Source organism: Arabidopsis lyrata, assembly GCF_000004255.2.
Source record: "Arabidopsis lyrata subsp. lyrata unplaced genomic scaffold ARALYscaffold_4, whole genome shotgun sequence".
Classification (NCBI taxonomy): Eukaryota; Viridiplantae; Streptophyta; class Magnoliopsida; order Brassicales; family Brassicaceae; genus Arabidopsis; species Arabidopsis lyrata.
In genome coordinates, this window is record NW_003302552.1 from 18,483,098 (window position 1) to 18,502,689 (window position 19,592).

The 19,592-nt window shown below is 34.0% G+C and overlaps 4 protein-coding genes across 6 annotated transcripts; 3 read left to right on the plus strand and 1 right to left on the minus strand.

Moving 5' to 3' along the window:
- Positions 1–431: 431 nt before the first annotated feature.
- On the minus strand, positions 432–4,827 carry LOC9317635 (vacuolar cation/proton exchanger 1). Of its 2 annotated transcripts, XM_021028022.1 has the most exons (10): positions 4,393–4,827; positions 4,049–4,116; positions 3,422–3,450; positions 3,134–3,330; positions 2,700–2,924; positions 2,465–2,593; positions 2,225–2,341; positions 1,932–2,102; positions 1,738–1,828; positions 432–787 (listed from the first exon to the last, which is right to left on the minus strand). In XM_021028022.1, exons 1-10 carry the CDS (start codon positions 4,675–4,677, stop codon positions 708–710), a joined length of 1,392 nt encoding a protein of 463 aa, XP_020883681.1. In that variant the 5' UTR covers positions 4,678–4,827; the 3' UTR covers positions 432–707. The 2 variants fall into 2 exon arrangements, with proteins under 2 accessions (XP_020883681.1, XP_020883680.1); XM_021028021.1 differs by lacking the exon at positions 432–787 and having other exon boundaries at positions 1,558–1,828; positions 4,393–4,787.
- Positions 4,828–9,243: 4,416 nt separating this feature from the next.
- Positions 9,244–11,216, plus strand: LOC9317636 (GDSL esterase/lipase At2g38180). Its single transcript, XM_002879684.2, has 6 exons — positions 9,244–9,558; positions 9,816–9,893; positions 10,045–10,185; positions 10,286–10,362; positions 10,452–10,595; positions 10,678–11,216. Exons 1-6 carry the CDS (start codon positions 9,448–9,450, stop codon positions 11,009–11,011), a joined length of 885 nt encoding a protein of 294 aa, XP_002879730.1. The 5' UTR covers positions 9,244–9,447; the 3' UTR covers positions 11,012–11,216.
- A 1,485-nt stretch (positions 11,217–12,701) lies between these two features.
- Positions 12,702–16,025, plus strand: LOC9315798. 2 transcript variants are annotated; one of them, XM_021028650.1, is made up of 11 exons: positions 12,704–12,903; positions 12,997–13,229; positions 13,341–13,447; positions 13,536–13,661; positions 13,900–13,993; positions 14,343–14,420; positions 14,505–14,587; positions 14,677–14,823; positions 14,914–14,989; positions 15,080–15,395; positions 15,519–16,025. In XM_021028650.1, the coding sequence occupies exons 1-11, from the start codon at positions 12,716–12,718 to the stop codon at positions 15,592–15,594; spliced, it is 1,524 nt and encodes a 507-aa protein (XP_020884309.1). In that variant the 5' UTR covers positions 12,704–12,715; the 3' UTR covers positions 15,595–16,025. The 2 variants fall into 2 exon arrangements, with proteins under 2 accessions (XP_020884310.1, XP_020884309.1); XM_021028651.1 differs by lacking the exon at positions 14,343–14,420 and having other exon boundaries at positions 12,702–12,903.
- A 400-nt stretch (positions 16,026–16,425) lies between these two features.
- LOC110229190 lies at positions 16,426–19,240 on the plus strand. The gene is made up of 11 exons (XM_021028652.1): positions 16,426–16,577; positions 16,677–16,840; positions 16,933–17,039; positions 17,122–17,250; positions 17,445–17,538; positions 17,921–18,001; positions 18,078–18,160; positions 18,267–18,419; positions 18,517–18,592; positions 18,711–18,966; positions 19,083–19,240. The coding sequence occupies exons 2-11, from the start codon at positions 16,687–16,689 to the stop codon at positions 19,156–19,158; spliced, it is 1,209 nt and encodes a 402-aa protein (XP_020884311.1). The 5' UTR covers positions 16,426–16,577; positions 16,677–16,686; the 3' UTR covers positions 19,159–19,240.
- The last annotated feature ends 352 nt before the right edge of the window (positions 19,241–19,592 follow it).

Sequence of the window (19,592 nt, forward strand, 5' to 3'; positions counted from 1 at the left end):
GAAACTGACTTTCCCACCGAGGATGAACGAGTAAGAGCAGAAGCTCGTGGATTGGATTTGTTTGAAGTGGTTCTACCATCTGGATTCGAATTTCAAGAAGAGTTGGTTTGTCTTGTGGAAGGTAACGTGTGGCTCGTGAAGTGGGGTGTGGCTTGTCTTAACAGTTTACTGCTTGGTTTTGGTTCTGCAGCTGTGTTGGCTTGTTTGCTAGAAACGACCCAATAGCTAATTCATTGGGCTTTTTCTAACCCACAAAAGTTCACCAATAAAGGTCTGATTTTCTTATTCAGTCTGATTTTGACTAGCTGAGATATGTGATTATTTTGAATTTAGAACAATGGTCTACCACGATTATACAAAAAAATCTAATAATCCATTTATTCATATAATTTTATATTGACTACTCAAAAAAATGATAGGACATTAACAAAAAGAGATAAAAACATTTGACATAAGGCAAAGGCATTCATAGATAGTTCATTGCAAACTCACCCACAAGAAGAATTTAGAAAGTTCTCAAAACTCATCTTCATCAAGACACCCAAACATTGGAAAAATGATATAATACTCACTGAATCTCAGGAATCTCTCTGACAAATCTTTCCATATATATAAATGAATCAAGAAAATTGGGTATTTTTTCCATTGTCCACTGTCTCTCGATCGCTTTGGAAATTTTGTTTCAACACATTGGTACTTGTCTTCATTTAAGATGAGAAAACTCCTCCTCCTGTTGCAGTGACAACATTGTTCATCGCCTGATGTCCCAAGTGTATTGCATTTTGTTCTGACATATACAATTATCAGAATTTTGCGTTAAGTAATAATTATCATTGTCAATCTAGTAGCATGTAGTATGTAGTGATGTTATTAAAATGGAACCCACCCCATTTAATTTTAAACCTATTTATACCCTTAAGATTTGAAACTCATTTTTTTTTGGACAAATGATTTGAAACTTATTTAACTCTTCCCATTTAAACATATACTGACCTATGTAAACCCATTTAAACTATATATGATTTTTAAATATATTATTATTTATTAATTGTTAGTTAGATTATATATATATATGTGTTTTTTAAATAGAATTGTATTATCTTATTGTTAATTATAATTTATATATGGTTTAAGTTGTGTGTATTTTTGCAGTTTATGTGAGAGAAAAAACACGCTTTTTGTAGGAAAACAATCACCACAAACACACAATTTTGCACTTTTTATGGAAGAACGCGGTTTTGTGGTTTTGGCGGGAGAACGTTTTTTTGTAAAAAAACAAATTTTGTTGATAAGACACAATTTTACAGTTTTGACAGACTAACGTGGACGTGAAGACCAGAATAAACAGAATAAAAGCTACAATGACAAAATATAGAATTTTGCAGTTTTAGCTGAAAAATATTATTTTCGGTTTTGGAAGGAGCAACAGTTATGCATTTTTTGACAGGAAAATAGAATTTTGTGTTTTTGAATTAAAAAGATAAATGATTTAATAATTTTTTACTATTTTACTTAGTTATTAAGATATTATAAAAAATATATTAGAGATAATCATCATAAAGAAAAACATTTATTTATATTAAAACTTATTTAATAAATGAATCTAATTGGGGCAACCCATTTAACCCGTTTTAACTTTATCTGATAAAGCATTTCCATTTGATATATGGGTGTTGTATGCCCAAATTATTGATATCCCTAGTAGTAGCATGTATAGAAATGTGGAAATTAACTCACTCTGGGGAAGTTTGTCGACGAAGAAACAGATGGCAATAATGAAATAGCAAAGCAAGAGGACCAGTCCCTTCATGTAGTGAGAACTCCCATCCTAAAGAACCACAAAACATAACAAAAATATTAGTCACTCAACACTTGGATCATCCATTGATTGGTCTAATGGATTAATTATAAGGTGTTGAAAAATGCTTGACCTGTAATGTAAAGGCTGTGATGATAATGGAAACAGCAAGACAGCCAGTTTCGAGGAGACCGAAATTGAGATCCATGTTAATTCCCAAAATCCACGCCACGATGATGGTCAAGGGGACGACGAATAAGCCAATCTGAGTCGCAGAGCCTAATGCAACTCCCAAAGATATGTCCTAAAATTTATTTGGATTGATATAAGTTCTTGCATTGTGTCATTGTAATCTACAAGTTTCATATATATAATAGATTTCGGATCGATTAAAAGCGATAATTTTAAGGAAAAAATGGAACTTACGAGCTTGTTCTTAAAGGCAAAAATAACGGCTCCAGCATGTTCAGCTGCGTTTCCAACAATAGGAAGCAATATGATGCTTATGAAACTCACTGATAAGTTCCATTTATCTGATGCTTCCTAACCAAAGTTAACGTCATATTAGTGATCGTGCTTCCGACTCAACACCAATTGGCAATAAATGTATTTCTATAATGTTTTAGATGATCATTTCAGTTTCAATGTGGAATTCACAAAAGTTACCTCAATTGTGGCTACAACATACTCCGATAGCAATGCGATGACGAGTGTCATCCCAACCAACCAGACAAAACCGCTCCCAAAACTAATCACCGCGGTTTCTTCCTCCACATCGTCATCATACTCATCCTCCTGTACCAAATTTCGTGTCAAAGATTCATTAGAACACAATAATATTTATCGCTACTATTTAAACATTTTTCTGTTTGTCTTTTGTGTATGTATATATTTCAGTTACCTGATCTTGTGCATCGAACAATTGGCGGTGAGTCCAAAGTTGGAAAACAAGATATGCAATGTAACTGATCAACATAACAATACTGAAGCCTCGCGATATACTCAGTTGCATGTCGGACAAAACAGCAGCCGAAGTCTTTCCGTTTGCCAAGTATTCCACCAACAATGGCAGCAAGTGACACAAGAAACCCATTAGAAGTAAGAAGAAGTTCACATCGGCTTGTTTCTGCAACAATTACCACACAAATTGATTTCGTTTAGCAAATCCGCTATTGGAATTTGGTTCAAACATATATACCACTTGCTTGTTTATCAAGCTGAACTTCTAAATAACATCCTAGTTAACACTAGCCGTACAAAACCTATTTCATTCCCGGTTCAGTTATCATTGGTTTTGAAATTAAAGTTGAACCGAAGTTAAAAGAGAGGCCATACCCGGTCGAACCGTTGCTCCCTGCGGATATTAGCGATTCCTCCACAGAAGAGTGAAGTTCCTAGAACCAATAAAAGGTTCGACAAAATCGAACCTAGCAGCGAATATTTAACCACTGCGACCTTGTTATTGGTCAAAGCAAGAATCGCGATTATCAGTTCAGTCGCGTTTCCACAAGTTGCGTTCAATAAACCACCCACTGCGGTTCAAAATAAATTAGTTTCTACTGATAAAATAAGTAAATAACGTTCGTAGATTGAAATAAGAATAGTTGGTAAAGAAGACGTTACATGTAGGACCGGTGTAGAAAGCTAGTTGCCTGCACAAGATTCACGAGAGAATGTGAACATAAAGTTACCACACAAAAAAAAAATGGTTTTAAACTTTTTATGGCGTCACGTTGATAAGATGATTTTAGATAATCTCAATGTACTTGATTTGATGATAGAGTTTGTACTATGCTGTCACGTTGACATATGAGTGGCAAATAATTGTTTGTGGTCGTAATGATACCCAATCATGCATTGCCTAATCCCCAAAGAATATTGGTCCATGTCCATTTATTTCAAAAAGCATAAATTATGGTGGAATTGGAGCTAACTAACGTGATATTCTTGATTATAACCCCTAAGATTTAAAGCAAGTAGTGAAAAAATTGCAAACTTAGTGGAAAGTATCATGGAGCAACGAGAAATAAATATTAAAATGAGTGGTTGGTAACTAAGATTTTTTGAAAGAGAAATAAAGTATTGATATAACGTGATCTTTTTATCTACAGATGGATAGATATATACGATTCATTTTATCGACAGTTGGCTAAATTTTGTCACGATCGATAAGAAAATGTCGTAATGTGAAGAATTCAAATAATAAAATATGTAAATGGATAAAATAAGAGATGAGGATCGAATACTTACTCTGTCAAAAAGCTGACTCGCTCAGCCAAAGGAGTCAGTCCTAGCAAACTCAGTCCAAATATCCAAGGCTGTAATAAAATCCACCATTTAACCATATGTTATGTTCATGTATTTACGGTGATCAATCGTTTAGATTAAGTGCACAATTACGTTACAAAATACACCAAAAGTTTAAGTTTGAAACATCAATGATTGCAAATCTAATTTAATGGTAAGTAATAATTTTGTTTAGATATCATGCCAAAATATCTTAAAACATTAATGACAAATTGATAAAAATCTTTAGGCGTTTCGAATTCTACTCTTTTTGAAAGTATTTTGAAACAGAGGAAATATATGTATACCTGACTGACGCCACAATAAGTGCAAATAATGGCGGCAGGTATGGCCGGAAAAAGAATGGCAAGTTTTGTGCCGAGAATGACTTCTTGAAGATTAGAGAGAAAATCTTTGAGACCTTTGTATGGAACCTTCTGAATCACTCGGAGGTCTGATTTCTTCCTCAAAGAAGAAGAAGACATGTTATGGGCTGTTCTTCCAAGTCTCAGTTCTCTACTCGATCCTTTGGCCGTCATGCTTGCGTTCCCGTTCTCCGCCACTGACCACGGCTCTGTCACGATTCCCGCCATTTCTCTACTGATTCAAGACTTTGTAAATTCTGAGACACAAATGAAGTTTTTTTTGTTTTGGCTGTCTCTTCGAATTTTGTTTTGCTGATTCTTTATGTTTGTTTTGTAAAGGAATGGCGTCATGATTTGTTTAAATACTACTGATTTGTTTTGTTTATTGGGTCCACGAAGGCAACTTCCTCGAAATTTCCGTTTGATATTTTAATTATTTGATGTTTTGGGATGTTATGGTTTAAATATTTGGAAACAAAATCAGAAATGATATAAATATAGATCTTGCATTTGAAAGTTGTAACACATGGCTCTCAAATCTTGATTTTTGGGAAATAACTATTTATAAATTATAGAAAAATATTACAAAGATTAGTTTGGTTATTAGTAATATTTTAATCTACTAGTAGCAAAATGGTTAAAAACGTGGACACGTGGTGGTCTTAATTTTTGTTATCTTTATTAAGCAAGTAATATATGTTCAAGACTAAAATTTGATTTTCACATTCAATGGCGTTTTGAAAAGGAAAAACAATGTAAGGAAAAATATATACAAAGAAATCAAATTCATTAGTATTCTAAAATCATTGATTAAATAATTTTTTTTTTGGGAAAAATGTCGTTAAAATCCCCATCTTATTCAAAACGTTGATTTAAATCCTCAACTCACGACGAAACGAAATAAATATCAAACTTATATTGACTTTCTAAATAAATATCAAACTTATGTTGACTTTCCAAATAAATATCAAACTTCCGTTGACCTAACCATATTAGGTACGACGTTAAGTGAGTTAATAGATCTCGTTAACGGAGTTAATTTGCTGTTAACATAAATGTTAATTGATAACAACATCGTTTTATATAACAACAAAACGATGTCGTTTTGTCATAACGATTGAATTAAATCTCTAAAGTCAATCTTAGATCCCCAAATCGAGCAAAATCTCTAACCCTAAATCTTCATATGATTTGAAACTCAGGATTTTATTGAGCAGTTACGACAAAACAACGTCGTTTTATGTTTAGAAGGAATATTGTCATTTTTAATTAGCAGGTCTGTTAACAGAAAATTAATCCCGTTAACATGGTCTGTTAACTCACTTAACGTCATGCCTAATATGGCCAAGTCAATGAAAGTTTGGTGTTTATTTGGAAAGTCAACATAAGTTTAATATTTATTTGGAAAGTCAACATAAATTTGATATTTATTTCATTTCGTCATGAATTGATGATTTAAATCAACCTTTTGAATAATTTGGAGATTTTAATGATATTTTTCCCTTTTCTTATTGATGTAAATTGCCTTATTTACAAGTTTAAAGATAGCTACAAAAAGTAAAACATAATGTATACAAACAAAGAAAAAAATATATAACTAAAAAAAATATATCTCTCTAGTCTAGTGTCAAAACCACTCTTCAAGTGGAAGTGCATGTGGAGACTAGAAACACTCGAACTCTTTTTGACCCAAGGTTTTAGTAAAAAGGTCAACTAGTTGTAAACACTCAAACTCTTTCTGACCCAAGGTTTTAGTAAAAAGGTCTACTAGTTGTGTGGGTGTCAAGACATTTTAAGTCAATATGGTACTTCAGAGAAGTTGTCTATGATGAGATGTTATCGAAGTATCGAACCATGTTTCATTTTCCAGTCAAGTAGGTTGGTATGATATGAATAAACGAAAATGAGAAACCTAAATAAATAAAATCCTTGAAAACTGGTTATACACAGTAAACCGGAGAACCCAAAGCACCCGGTTATGTATCAAAATGAAATTCACATACGAAAACAAATTAGCGTCACTATAACAAATGCTTTAAGAGTATTCTTTAGAATATCGTAAGGTCCAAATTGTGTCGCCAGTACGAATGCGAAGTTGATGGTTTTGCCATGTGGCTTTTTCGGTTAACGAGGAGGTAATAGCTTCATAAAAGGCAGGAAGTGGCTGGTTGCTTTTGTTCGCTAGTATTTATTATGTTTAACTTTTAGCTCATGTTATTTCATATTCGTCTAAACATTATGATTAAAACCAGGCCATAGAAATAGAGGTAGACGAATAAATTGAGATATCTTAAGTCATTTGAAACCATCAAGAAACTAGAAGAAGAATTTGATGCTTCGAAATAAGCATTAAGGGTTCAACCAATAAAAACCCATTAAAGTTGTTAAGAATGAATCCAAAATAAAAATAAACCTAAAAACAATGCTGGGTTGTTAAGCACTTTTTGCATATATTTGTAAAATTGTAACCAAAAATTGAAGTCTTGGAGCTGATTTAGAGAAAAAAATGCGAAAAAGCGAGGACATATATGCAGACTGAAAACTTCTCGTCACATGATCTTCCTCAACTTTGTATATATAGATTGCAAAATTATCTTTCTCATTTAAACATTTTGCAAAGTCATCACACATTTCATAATATTTTTCTTTATCGTTCCAAATTTATTGGATCTCCTGCTGCGATATTTAATTAATTAGGACCTTAGATCTAGGTATAGGGATAAATAGAGGGTTATATAAAGTCCATTACGCTCCAAAACATTTTGATGACTTTGTCACCCACCATCCAATCTATACCCTTAAATAAGAGGATTGGAGATTTTGGAAAGATATTATGAATAAATCAAGGAGCGATGAAGTTTAAACTATACTGTGTGGTGGTACCGTAAATAACAATTATTTTTATTTTTGTGTGCAACAACGTAAATAACTCCTTTTAAGATGCTTTCTTATACATGCATAAATTGTACTTTTTCTTTAGTTCTTTCTCCTTACTCAATGGCCTAGAGAAACTTAGATTATAGCGCCACTAGTCCCGGAGAATTTAATTTTGGTTATTAAACTGATAGCATAGGCTCTCTAGTTATGTAGTCCTCGTGCATTGAAAATGATTGAGCCTGAGAATATAAATTAATCTATTGAAATTATGATTTCTAAAACCATACTTAAGTACTCAACCGTACGCATGCTGCCAAAGATTAGAGAATTAGGGAATCCAAGTGGGTAAATAAAGACGCAAACACAGCTGAGAAACTCATTTGTCTTGTCCGAATACAGAACAACATTATTAAAGCCCCACAAATCTTTAGTGAATTTGGAAGTTACACTAACTTCTTGATTTGGTTCAATCTTCTATACGTATGGGCAACAATAAACGAAAGGAGTTTGAGTCACAAATGATGAAAAGGCCAAGAAACTAAAAAATGTCATCAACGATAAAAGCCTTAAAGGAAACTTCCCGGAAGCTGCCTTCTTGAGGATACGTCTATGCACTTCTCACTTGCATGTGGTAGATGTTGTTACCGACCCTTCTTGGTTAGACAATCTATTGATATTTTTTTGTCTTTGTTATATAACATTTCTATACTAATTAATGGAATCAAAGTTCCTACATGCATGTGGTTTCCTTACAGTCTTACTTGTTATGGCATTTAGCCTAACGTGGTCACAAACCATAAAATTATGTTATCATTTAGATTATATCTTCTTAGAAGGTATCATAATCATACCTTCACACAGTAATAAAAATCATAATCATACCTCCACGCAGTAATAAAAAAAGATCATATCTTCTTCCAGAGAATTTTAGAAAATGCTTAGCCATTTATAATTGTTTATCACTCCTGCATCAATCTTTGAACATATCGATCGATAGAAGCATCCGAGATACTCTTTTCACTAGCAGATATCCTAAGAGCAAGAGATGTGGTTGATTGCGTCTTAGTGACGCATCCATATATATCTAGCTCATCTCATAGATGATATGTTTGATTTCTGTCTGGCTTTATTCTTTATTCTTTTTTTTCATTTGCCAAGGAAGTTTCTTGTAAAGTATTTGCAATTAAGTCGATACCGTTTTGGTAATATAAGTTACATACATTTTATCCACACAAAAAAAAGTTATAATGTTCCAAAGATAAATTGGTAAAGGTAGTAGCACAAAACAACGAAAACAATGCATTAACTAATTTACATATAAAATAGTTCAATCTCTTCAAGTTGACAAGTTTGATATAAGATATCACATAAGTTCTCCAATCCCTTGTTCTTGAAAAGTTTGCTTAGGCTGCAGTGAAGCTTCACCAAGTTAGTAAACCTTGAGACAGCTGACAATAAGGGAAACGCGAAAAATAAAGCTACAAAATTCAAGCCTTGATGAAAACTGCGTTCTACTTGCAGCATCCTAAATTCCGCGAAAGAAAGGATTCTTAATTAAGCTTGATGATTAATGATGCTCATATGAAACAAACAAGCTTAAGCTCGATTGTTCGTAGCATTCCTCATATGAAAAAAACATGTGAACAATATTATCTAAGCATGCACATCACCCGTTTTTTGGAAACTTAGTGATGACCACTCCGATGTGAGAACCACTCAAACCTAAAAAGTAACAACTTTACAAGTTACAAAAAGCAGAGAGTATTGGAGTTGGAATCAAAATTGTTTTATCAGTAATTCACATTTTGGAGTTGGATTCAAATTTTTATCTATTTATTTATTTTGGAAACAAAAAAAAAAAAAAAAAAAAAAAACTGTTGACTAGGAGAGAATTCAAAAAGGAATTGATTCTTGGATTATTTTAAGGAATCGTGGTCTCTGAGTGAAATTGTTTGCTTCTTTTTCAGTAGTGCGATCTGACGACTGTCACAAAGGCATATAAACCCTTTATGCATGGGCTAATCAAATTAATTAATTAATCGCTTCTCTTATCTTTTATCATCTCAAAGTTGGTAGAAGCAAAGCAAAAATCTCCTGGCGAGAGAGAGAGAAAGATCGATCATGGTTGGACCAGAAAGACCTCAAATCGTTCTTTTCGGTTCTTCAATTGTTCAATATAGCTTCACTGATCGTGGTTGGGGTGCCACTCTCGCTGACCTCTACTCTCGCACGGTTTGTCACAATTCCTCCTCTCTTCTTCCAATTCCAATTTCGACTCCTTAGGATCTTCTGATTTTGACTGATTTGTTTAGTGAATAATCTACAATAAACCCACTAAAATCTGTAATGCAATTTGTACTTTACTGTTCGCAAATGGACAACTGTTTCACTGTCAACAACCTAATGATTTGAGAATAAGTTTGGTTCCTTCTTTTTACTCTGATCTGTTACTGTAACACATGAATATTACTTTTGATGCATATTCACAGGCTGACATCATCCTTCGTGGCTATGCTGGTTGGAATTCTAGGTTTGCCTTGAAGGTTCTTCACCAAGTCTTCCCAAAGGTACACTCTTTTTTGAATCATGAAATTTGATTTCTATCAACTATAGTGAAACTATACACTCTTATATATGATTCTTGATTTAGATATCTCCCACGGTTTTGCAGTAAAAGGAAATAGCTTTTTATTTTTACCTCTGTATATGTTTTGTTAGGATGCTGTGATACAACCTTCTCTGGTGATAGTCTATTTTGGTGGGAATGATTCAACGCATCCTCATCCATCAGGTCATGGACCTCATGTTCCTCTATCTGAATTCATCGAAAACATGAGGAAGATTGGAGAACATCTTTTGGTAATAATGCCTTTTTTTAAAGTTTGTGCTGTTTTTTTCTTCTTCTTTCTTCAGTATTTGCTAAGCTCATGGTATCTTCTTATTTCACCTTTCTTACCAGAGCCTTTCCGATAAGACTCGTGTCATTTTCCTCACTCCGCCGCCTATGAATGAGAAACAGATCGAAGTCGTTTTTGGGTACATGTTATACAGAACCAGTTAAATGTTCTTCTTGGTATTGTTTTTAGAAGTTTGATCATTAGCCTTGTGTGTAACTCTTGTCTCAGAGATGTAATAAGAGGCCGGAGTAATGAGCTGTGCCGTCCATATGCAGAAGAGTTGTTAAATCTATGCAGAGAGATTAATGTGAAAGGTATCGATATTTGGACCGCAATACAGCAGCAAGATGATTGGTTGAACAGCTGCTTCACGTGAGCTACTAAACCTTCATGATACATGTATACTAAAATGATTCTCGATTAAACTAATTCCTTGAGTTGTTTTACTTCATAGAGATGGGATCCATTTCACAGCAAAGGCAAGCGAGATTGTTATTAAGGAGATATTGAAGGTAGTGCGAGAAGCGGATTGGAAACCGAGTCTTTACTGGAAGTCGTTACCGGTTGAGTTTCCATTTGATTTTGATGTTCCAAACTCCATAAGCCTTAATGACCTAGAGTTAACTAGGAACAACCAGTTTGAGCAACCACACCCTGGAAGCCTCTGTGACCAAGAGTTAACCAGAAACGAGCAGCAGCTGGAGCCACAACACCCTCTAAGCCTTTCTGACCATGAGTTAACCAGAAACGAGCAGCTGGAGCCACCACCGCCTACTGCCCGATTGTAAAACAACTCAGATTATGCTTCTACATTGACATCTTGATGGTGTAACCAGTTTCACCCTTTATTTGCATCTGGATATTCACATTGCTAATTTAACATTTTATAAGAATGTTTGTTTTGTATCAATAGTTTCGCAGGGTCTTCGGATTAGAACACTTTGTTCTCACTATTGTGCTTCAGATATACAAAACAAAATGCATTCCTATATAGAAATTCTGTTTTCGTTCTGTCAAGGTGGTCACTCGGCCATGTTTTAAAACCTTAAGACAATCATGTAACTTCACAAATATGTGTGTTATAGTACTTTAGATGTTGAATTTGACAGACAGATCTATAACTGAAAAGAACATATGAGAAAATTCTCAACTAAGTCGTTCGTTATCAAGAAACAAGTATGCATTGGCATGAGATGATGTACTGGTCTAGGCCCAAAACCTTTTAGTTATTTATATTAAAAAAATGTAAAAAAAAACAGTTTAGATACCATTAGAGGATAGAGTTTTATATGTTTTTGAATAATTTTTCACTACGTATATATTGTAATCATAAATTATAATTAGACTAATCAATATTTTTAGATTCAGAAAACGGGAAAAAACACTTCGAGATCTAAAGCACACTTCACATTTTAGAAATACTAATCCTAACATTAAACTTTGTATTTTCGCATTTTCACTGTATATATATCTATTATTCTGTTAACTCCATGTCTCTTTGCATTTTTATGTGATAGGGCAAAATTTGTTATATCCTCTAAGGCACCAGTTATGTTTTTTTTATCTTGATTAACTATGGTAATGACTAGATCTTACATCATGACCATGGGAGGTGATCGTTTCATTTTTCGAACCAATGTATGTCCTCAAACACCAAAAGGATCAAGAGTCCTATAGGAAGGGTAATAAAGATTTCAACTCTAGTTTCTATGGAGTCTAACCACATGCCTAGTCGTAAACGAATGTGTTATAACTTTAATACTTTATAATCATTTAGGTGTCACATTTCACATAAAGATCTATCTCAAAAATTTATAAGTTAGGGTGATTGCTATCATGGAAACAACAAGTCAAGTCGTGGATTATGAGGATTGATGAGAAAGAAAAGGTTGTGGATATTTAAAGAAGTTTACATCTACTATAACTTCACAAGAATTAGACAGTTGTTAGTTACTTGTTACCTATTACAGGTTTATGTAACAATTTATAATCATGCTTATAGGTTTTTGTTACCGTTTTATAAAAATAAAAATAAAAACATGTTTGTTATTTATTATGATGATAATCATAACTAGATTAATTAATTTCGTAGATTTAACAAATGAAAAAAATTACACTAAACCTGGCTCGAGGTCCTATTGATTACGACTTCGATATATTAAGACACAAAGATTAACACAGATAAAATCCATACAATAGAGTTAATACATAAACCCACAAATATTTTCTTAAACAAAAAATTTATAAATCTAAAAATATCTATATATGTAAAAAAAAATATGTCCTAAAATTTATATATGTAATACTATACAACTAATTAAACTGTGAAGAGTTAAACTTAACAGTAACACTACAGATATATTTAACTTTGCCAAAAGGATACAATAGGTATTTTCTATGAAAGAAACTTCTAAAATTTATAACACGACATAATAATTTTCAAGAACTAAAAAGTAAAAACACATAACTCTAAAAACGACACGACAAATCACATGAAGATATTTGTCTTTAAAAAAATTAATTTTATAGAAATACCCTCAACTTTCGTTTATCTTCTACCGTTCAACGCCGGTGCGAGGAAAAGACGAAGACTCGCCGGTAAACTACTTTCAAACAGTAACCGTTACATTAATCAACTTGCCCTATCTTCCCATGGATTCTCTTCGTCACAGATTCTCAGGTTTTTTTTTACCCTTCAAATTTCTAGGGTTTCTTCAATTCAATTCTCACCCTTTTCATTGACTCATTACAATTTTTTTTTCTCTTACTCTAGAATCACCGAAATGGACTCAGCTCCTTCTCCATCATCGCCGGACCTTGAATCATCTCCTCCGGTATTGGTCACAATGAATTCAACCTCATCTTCTTCTGATAATAACGTCGAAGGAGATGATGATGATGCTGCTAATCATGAGATTTTCAATTGGAGAGAATTTTCCTCTTGTTGGAGAGTTTCAGAGTCGAACTTGTACTGCTTTAGTTTGGCTCTTCTTGTCTGGTTCTTTGGTTTGTTTCTCAACTTATAGATTCGTTTTTGATTTGGTCTGCTTTTGAAAGTTTTTGTCTTTTCTTTTTTTGACTATATGAATCTGACTGACTAATTCTCGATTGACTCAGCTTCGTTTATTCTGATTGAGAATCTTTACGGACCAAAAAATGTCTGGCTTGGACCCAATTCTTCCATTCTTGTTGAACCAAGCTCCATTTTTGTCAAAAGCATTAAGGTTGTCTGTTGTCTTGTGTCACTCTCTTATTGTGTTTATGTTTCTAAGGCTGTGCTAATTTATTGAAAATGTCTTTGTTTCTTGTTAGGTTAAAGTGTTAGATTATTCTAAACCAGGGCTTCAGTTATATGGGTTCTATAGATCTCCTGCTCTGGATTGTTTCGTCAATTGGTCGGAATCCCGAGTGTTACCTGTCTCAAAGGATTCTTACAAGGCAGGTTAAAGATTCTCAGTACTGTTTTCTTTAAAATGTATATATGGCTGCTTTTTGAACTTCATGAGGACCTTTATTGTATAGACTGGAAGTGTTGTTGTCTTTTGTGTACTTCCCATTGAAAATTTGATATCAAAAGATTTAATCTTTACCTATTTTTAGTCAGAAATTATTCTAGTTTTGATTGTCATTGAATTCTCTTTTAGACTATTTATTGAACTGATTTTATTTCTCTCAGGTATGGCCATATTATCTCAACAGACGGACTTTGTTGAATATTACATATACCGTTAAACCACAAGGTTCTGCGGTTCAGCTTGTGGTCGACGAAGGTTAGTACGTTTCGTAGTGTTGTCATTTTCTGTGTCTGCCTGTTGGTTTGATGTTGTCAGTGAGGCTGTGATAGAGTTAAAATCATGAACACAAAGAAAAACCTAAAAGCTCGACAAAAACCAAGAACTTACCTAAACCCATTTCTCGCGTTGTTTTGTGGCAATCGGGACTTCTTTCGTAATTAGTATCTACGAAAACGTAAAGCAAAATCCAACTAGAAATGGAAAATAACTTTGGATAAAAGAGGATATAGAGATGATAGAAGTCTTAATGTAAGCAAGTTTTTTTGTTTAAAAGTGTTGCCATGTAGGGATATAAACTGATTATGTCAATGCTCTCAAATCACAGGGCATCAAGGCGACCCTCAGTCGTTTTTGAACGACCCTGCATATCGTTACAAAGTTTGGTCATGGAATCTAATTGAGGGTTAGTCAAATGGAAGTTCCAACTTAAAATGCATTGTGTTATAGTGATTAGTGATTACCATGAGTTAATAAAAGTTCTTTACAGGGAATGGTATGATTGAGTTGGAGATAAGAAAGTCTTCAAGTTATTATCTTGCTGTAGCTAACTTGAAGAGGAAGGACGTAGAGGTAATAATTACTGATCAAGTAATGACTTTGGATGACGTTTTGGTTTCTGCACTTGTTCATTGTGTTTACTTGACATGATGTTTGTTCAGGTGGAACTGAATATTGATGTGAGGGCTGTCTTGTATGATACTAAACAATCATTCTACAACTGTAACTTCAGCAATGGCGAGTGCGCATTCAATGTTATGCCCCTTGTTGGAAATTCTGTTGTCGTAACTTCAACAGCAGCGAGTCAGGTATGTATTTGTAAAACGAAACACCAGCAGAATTATTATTATTATGACTCTTAGCTGAATGAATGTTCGTCTCACTGCCTCCGGACTTAGGGAGTATCCATTGAAGATGAATGGTATATCAGGTTCTCATATCAACCTAGAGAGATTGCATATGTAATCGGCACAGGTAAACATTTCAATCTTTTCAAAGTCAAATTCATAATTGGATTGAGCATTGGTTAGTTTCTTATAACATGTAGTAATATTGCATATGCAGGTGTGGTGATTTGCTTCATGTTGGTAGCTATACAATTTTGCAACAGGTTACAATGCTATGGTGGAGAGGGATATCTAACCGAGAATGATTCAGCGAGAACACGTCTACTTGAAAACAAAGATGACGATGGTTCAAGCATGGGTTCGTGTAATGATTCTTTCGCTAACGATGATGCTGATTTAGAAGAGTTTATGGAAAATGATGGTGAAGCAAGTAATCGAAGTAGACGTCTCTGTGCCATTTGTTTTGATGCTCCAAGAGATTGCTTTTTCCTCCCATGTGGCCATAGCGTCTCCTGTTATGAATGCGGAACAACGTAAGTTTTTTGTCAACGAATATGTCTTTAAAACTTGATAATACACAACTAAACATATCAAAACTACTTGATTGCAACATCGGTGTTTACTAGTAGTGGGAGTTGAATTTGAAACATATGCAGGATGCAAGAAGATGATGGGAGTTGTCCAATATGTCGAAGGAAGATGAAGAAAGTGAAGCGAATCTTTACAGTGTAAGATGAATCAAATATAAATCGCTAACATAATGTTGAATCTATAGAGCATTAATAAAAATTATATTGATAGTGACAAGGCTCATTTCTTTCTTTGCATAATTATTTCGTGTAGTCACTTGATTCATCTTTGTGATAACACCTACGGTAGGCAATGTATAGTGAATCATTGTTTGTTGACTCACATTCTGAAATGGGATCGCAACCGTGAACTGATGCGCGGGATGAGGAGAAATGAGTTGGTATCTCTTGGTGACTTGGTACAAATCTAGCTCCCCTCCAACACACACAACCATCTCCAATGGATACATTTCTGTCTCTTTCTCTTGATATCTTTCTTGGTGATCCAACTTTTTACTTTTGTTCTTTATTGATTTCTCCCATGATTGTTATCTTCTTCAGAATCCAGAAATGAAAATGCGTATCTTTGCTATATTTTGGTTATGAAGGAATTAATATGTGAGTACATTCAAGCATGTATGATTACATTATTATTAATAGATAATAGATTACCTTAGTAATGAGATTGAAGTATTATTACGATTGTTAATATAATAATAATAATAAATACAAATCTATCTATCAAACCCATATTAATAAAATCTTTCACATAAATATATTGGAATTGCTAAGTTAAATCAATATATTTTATCTTAGCATACTAATAATGAGTTAAACAGTTAGACTTAACACTAACAGTGAGTTAAACTTAACAGTTAATTAACTTTGAACAAAGGACAAATTGGAAATTTCACGAAAGAATCTCTTAAAATTATATTAAAAAAAACAAAAAAGATAACTCTGAAAAATAATGTTTAAATAAAGTTATAAAAATACCCTCAGACTCTCGTCGACGTTACCGTTCCAAAGACGGAGAGAAAAGACGAAGACTTGCCGGAGAACAAATATTCAAACGATAACCGTTACATTAATAAAATTGCCCTATCATCTTATCTTCCATGGATTCACTTCGTCACAGATTCTCAGGTTTTTTTTTATTATTTTTTTTAATTATCCTATAAATCTCTAGGGTTTCTTCAATTCATTTCTCACCTCATAATTTTTTTGTCCTCTCTTTTCACTAAGAATCACCGAAATGGGGTCAATTCGTGGTGAGTTTCCGCCGCACTATGCCAGACCACCACCTCACTCCGAAGAAGATTTCGATGACATCATCGATTGTGGCGAAACTTCGTGGGGGCTGTTTAGCGTGTCTTGCTTTATTGGCGTTATGTGTTTATGGTTCATTGGTTGGTTTGCTCAACTTGAGTCTGATTTTTTAAGTTTTTGTCTTCTTTTTTTTGATTATATGAGAATCTGACTAATTCCTCTATTGCCTCAGCGTCGGTTTTTCTGATGTTCGGTTTTTACGGTGCTGCAAATGTCTGGCTTGGACCTCACTCGTCCGTTCTTGTTGAACCAAGCTCCATTTTTGTCAAAAGCATTAAGGTTTTTTTTTTTTTTTTTTTTCTCACTCTCTTCGTGTGTTTCTGTGTATCAAGGCTGTGCTAATTTATATTATTTTTGTTAGGTGAAGGAGCTTGACTTTACAAAGCCTGGTCTTCAACTTTATGGATTCGATGATGAATCTACTCCTAGTACTTATTTTGTGAACTGGACTGAATCTCGAGTGTTATCTGTCTCACAGAATTCTTACAAGGCAGGTTTAAATCTCTCAGTACTGTGTCTAACTTCCTTGAGATCTTTTATTGTATTGATTGCAAGTTTTTTTTTGGGTATTTGCCATTGAAATCAAAGATTTGATCTTTGCCCTATAGATTTTGTTAGAATTTATTCTAGCTTTGATTATATATCAATGAATTCTCTTTATTGAACTGATTTTGCTTCTCTCAGGGATGGCCATACTACTTAAATAAAGGAACGCATATGAATATATCTTATAATGTTTTACCTAAAGGTTCTGCAGCTCGGCTTTTGATGTCTGAAGGTTAGTAAAATATTGTAGTTTGTCATATGCTTATTGCTATGCTGTGCTTGCCTGTTTGTTTGACATTGTTAGTGAGGCTGTGATAGAGTTTAAAAAACATGAACATAAAGAAAAAACCTTTTAAAGATCTTCTTTGTTGATGGGAACACGTAACCGATAAACCCGCGGGAAAACCGAATATTTACCTAAACCCATTTCCCGCGTTGTTTTCTTACAATCGAGACTTCATTTGTATATAGTATTTACCTGAAAAGGAAAATATATTTGAATAAAATAAGAGGAAATAGGGGAGATAGAAGTAATGTGAGTGTGTGTTTTGTTTTGTTTGAATGTGTTGGTTTTAGGGATATAAACTTATTATGTCAAGGCTCTCAATTTATAGGAATGCCAGGCATGTTTCGGTCGTCGTCGCTGGAGGATCTTGCATTTTGTGACAGAGCTTGGTCATGGAATCTAATTCAGGGTTAGTCAAACGGAAGTTCCTACCTAAAATGCATTGATTACATTGATTATCATGACTTAATAAAAGTTCTTTACAGGGAGTGGTATGATTGAATTGGAGATAAATAAGTCTAAAGGTTATTATCTTACTGTGGCTAACTCAAAGAGGAAGGACGTAGAGGTAATAATTACTGAATCAAGTAATAACTTTGGATTAAGTATTGGTTTCTGTTGTGTTTCTGCACAGTCCAGAGTACAATGTTTTACTTGTCATGATGTTTGTTCAGGTGGAACTGGATATTGATGTGAGAGCTGTCTTGTATGATACTAATCAATCATCCTACAACTGTACCTTCAGCAATGGCGAGTGCGCATTCAAAACCAATGAAGTGTCCCCTGTTGAAAATTATGCTGTCGTAACTTCACCAGCACTGGGTCAGGTATGTACTCGAAATATGAAACACTAGCAAATTGTTACTGTTATTATTATTATGACCTTTAGCTGAATGAATGTTCATCTCACGGCCTCTGGCTTAGGGAGTAACCATCGAGGATGAATGGTATATCGAGTTGTCATATCAACCTAGATGGATTGCATATGTAAGCTTCACAGGTAAAAAATTTTTGCAAGATTTTCAAAGTCAAATTAAAAATTGGATTTTAGCATTGGTTAGTTTCTCTATAACAAAAAGAACTGGAAGCAATTACATGTACTATTATTGCATATGCAGGTATTTTGTTTAGCTTCATGCTGGTAGCTATACATTTCTGCAACAAGTTACAGTGCAGTGGTGGAGAGGGACTTCTAACCGAAAATGATTCAGCGAGAACACATCTACTTGCAGACAAAGATGATGATGATTCGTGTAATGATGGCGAAGCAAGTAACAGAAGTAGATGTGTCTGTGCCATTTGTTTTGATGCTCCAAGAGATTGTTTTATCTTCCCGTGTGGCCATTGCGTCTCCTGTTATCAGTGCGGAACAAAGTAAGTTTTTATCTACTAATGTACAACTTCTTGATTGCAACATTGTAATGCTAATGTGTTTATCATATTGGGATTGGTCTAAAATATCAAACGTTGTGAATTGACAATATGTGCAGGATAAAAAGAGCCAAGGGGAGGTGTCCAATATGTCGAAAGAAAATGATGCTAGTGAAGCGAATCTATACAGTGTAAGATGTATCTTTAACTGTCCAATGTAATGGTGAAGCAATGGAACATTAATAAAAATCATATAATTTGATATTGACAAGACTCAGTTCTTTCTCTGCATTCATTCGTTTCAATCTCTTGAGCATCTTTGTGATATCACCATTTGTTAACTACCATAGGGTAGGGAATATAGTGAATCGCTGTTTGTTGACTCACATCGCGAAATGGGATTGAAACCCCGAACCGGTAAGTCAGGACTTGGGACCATAGCTTTGTAGTCGAGTATTGATGTGGGATAGGGAGAAATGAGATGGTGACTTGGGGAACATATACGCGGTGGTGTGTGATTGAACCGCACAAATCTATCTTCCCTCTAACACAGACACAGTCCCTTTCCAATGCACAACTTTCTTTTAATTCTTCTTCTTCCTATCTTACCTTTAGATCTTCTACACCCA

Coding starts and splice junctions, on each gene's coding strand:
- LOC9317635 (XM_021028021.1), bottom strand. CDS start 4,677: ATGGCGGGAATCGTGACAGAGCCGTGGTCAGTGGCGGAGAACGGGAAC. Junction 2,925..3,133: donor GGGAGCAACGGTTCGACCGG/GTATGGCCTCTC, acceptor TAATTGTTGCAG/AAACAAGCCGATGTGAACTT. Junction 2,103..2,224: donor TTGCCTTTAAGAACAAGCTC/GTAAGTTCCATT, acceptor AATAAATTTTAG/GACATATCTTTGGGAGTTGC.
- LOC9317636 (XM_002879684.2), top strand. CDS start 9,448: ATGGTTGGACCAGAAAGACCTCAAATCGTTCTTTTCGGTTCTTCAATT. Junction 9,559..9,815: donor CTGACCTCTACTCTCGCACG/GTTTGTCACAAT, acceptor GCATATTCACAG/GCTGACATCATCCTTCGTGG. Junction 10,186..10,285: donor AGATTGGAGAACATCTTTTG/GTAATAATGCCT, acceptor CTTTCTTACCAG/AGCCTTTCCGATAAGACTCG.
- LOC9315798 (XM_021028650.1), top strand. CDS start 12,716: ATGAAGATATTTGTCTTTAAAAAAATTAATTTTATAGAAATACCCTCA. Junction 13,662..13,899: donor TCTCAAAGGATTCTTACAAG/GCAGGTTAAAGA, acceptor TATTTCTCTCAG/GTATGGCCATATTATCTCAA. Junction 14,990..15,079: donor TGCATATGTAATCGGCACAG/GTAAACATTTCA, acceptor TTGCATATGCAG/GTGTGGTGATTTGCTTCATG.
- LOC110229190 (XM_021028652.1), top strand. CDS start 16,687: ATGGGGTCAATTCGTGGTGAGTTTCCGCCGCACTATGCCAGACCACCA. Junction 18,161..18,266: donor CAAAGAGGAAGGACGTAGAG/GTAATAATTACT, acceptor ATGTTTGTTCAG/GTGGAACTGGATATTGATGT. Junction 18,593..18,710: donor TGCATATGTAAGCTTCACAG/GTAAAAAATTTT, acceptor TTGCATATGCAG/GTATTTTGTTTAGCTTCATG.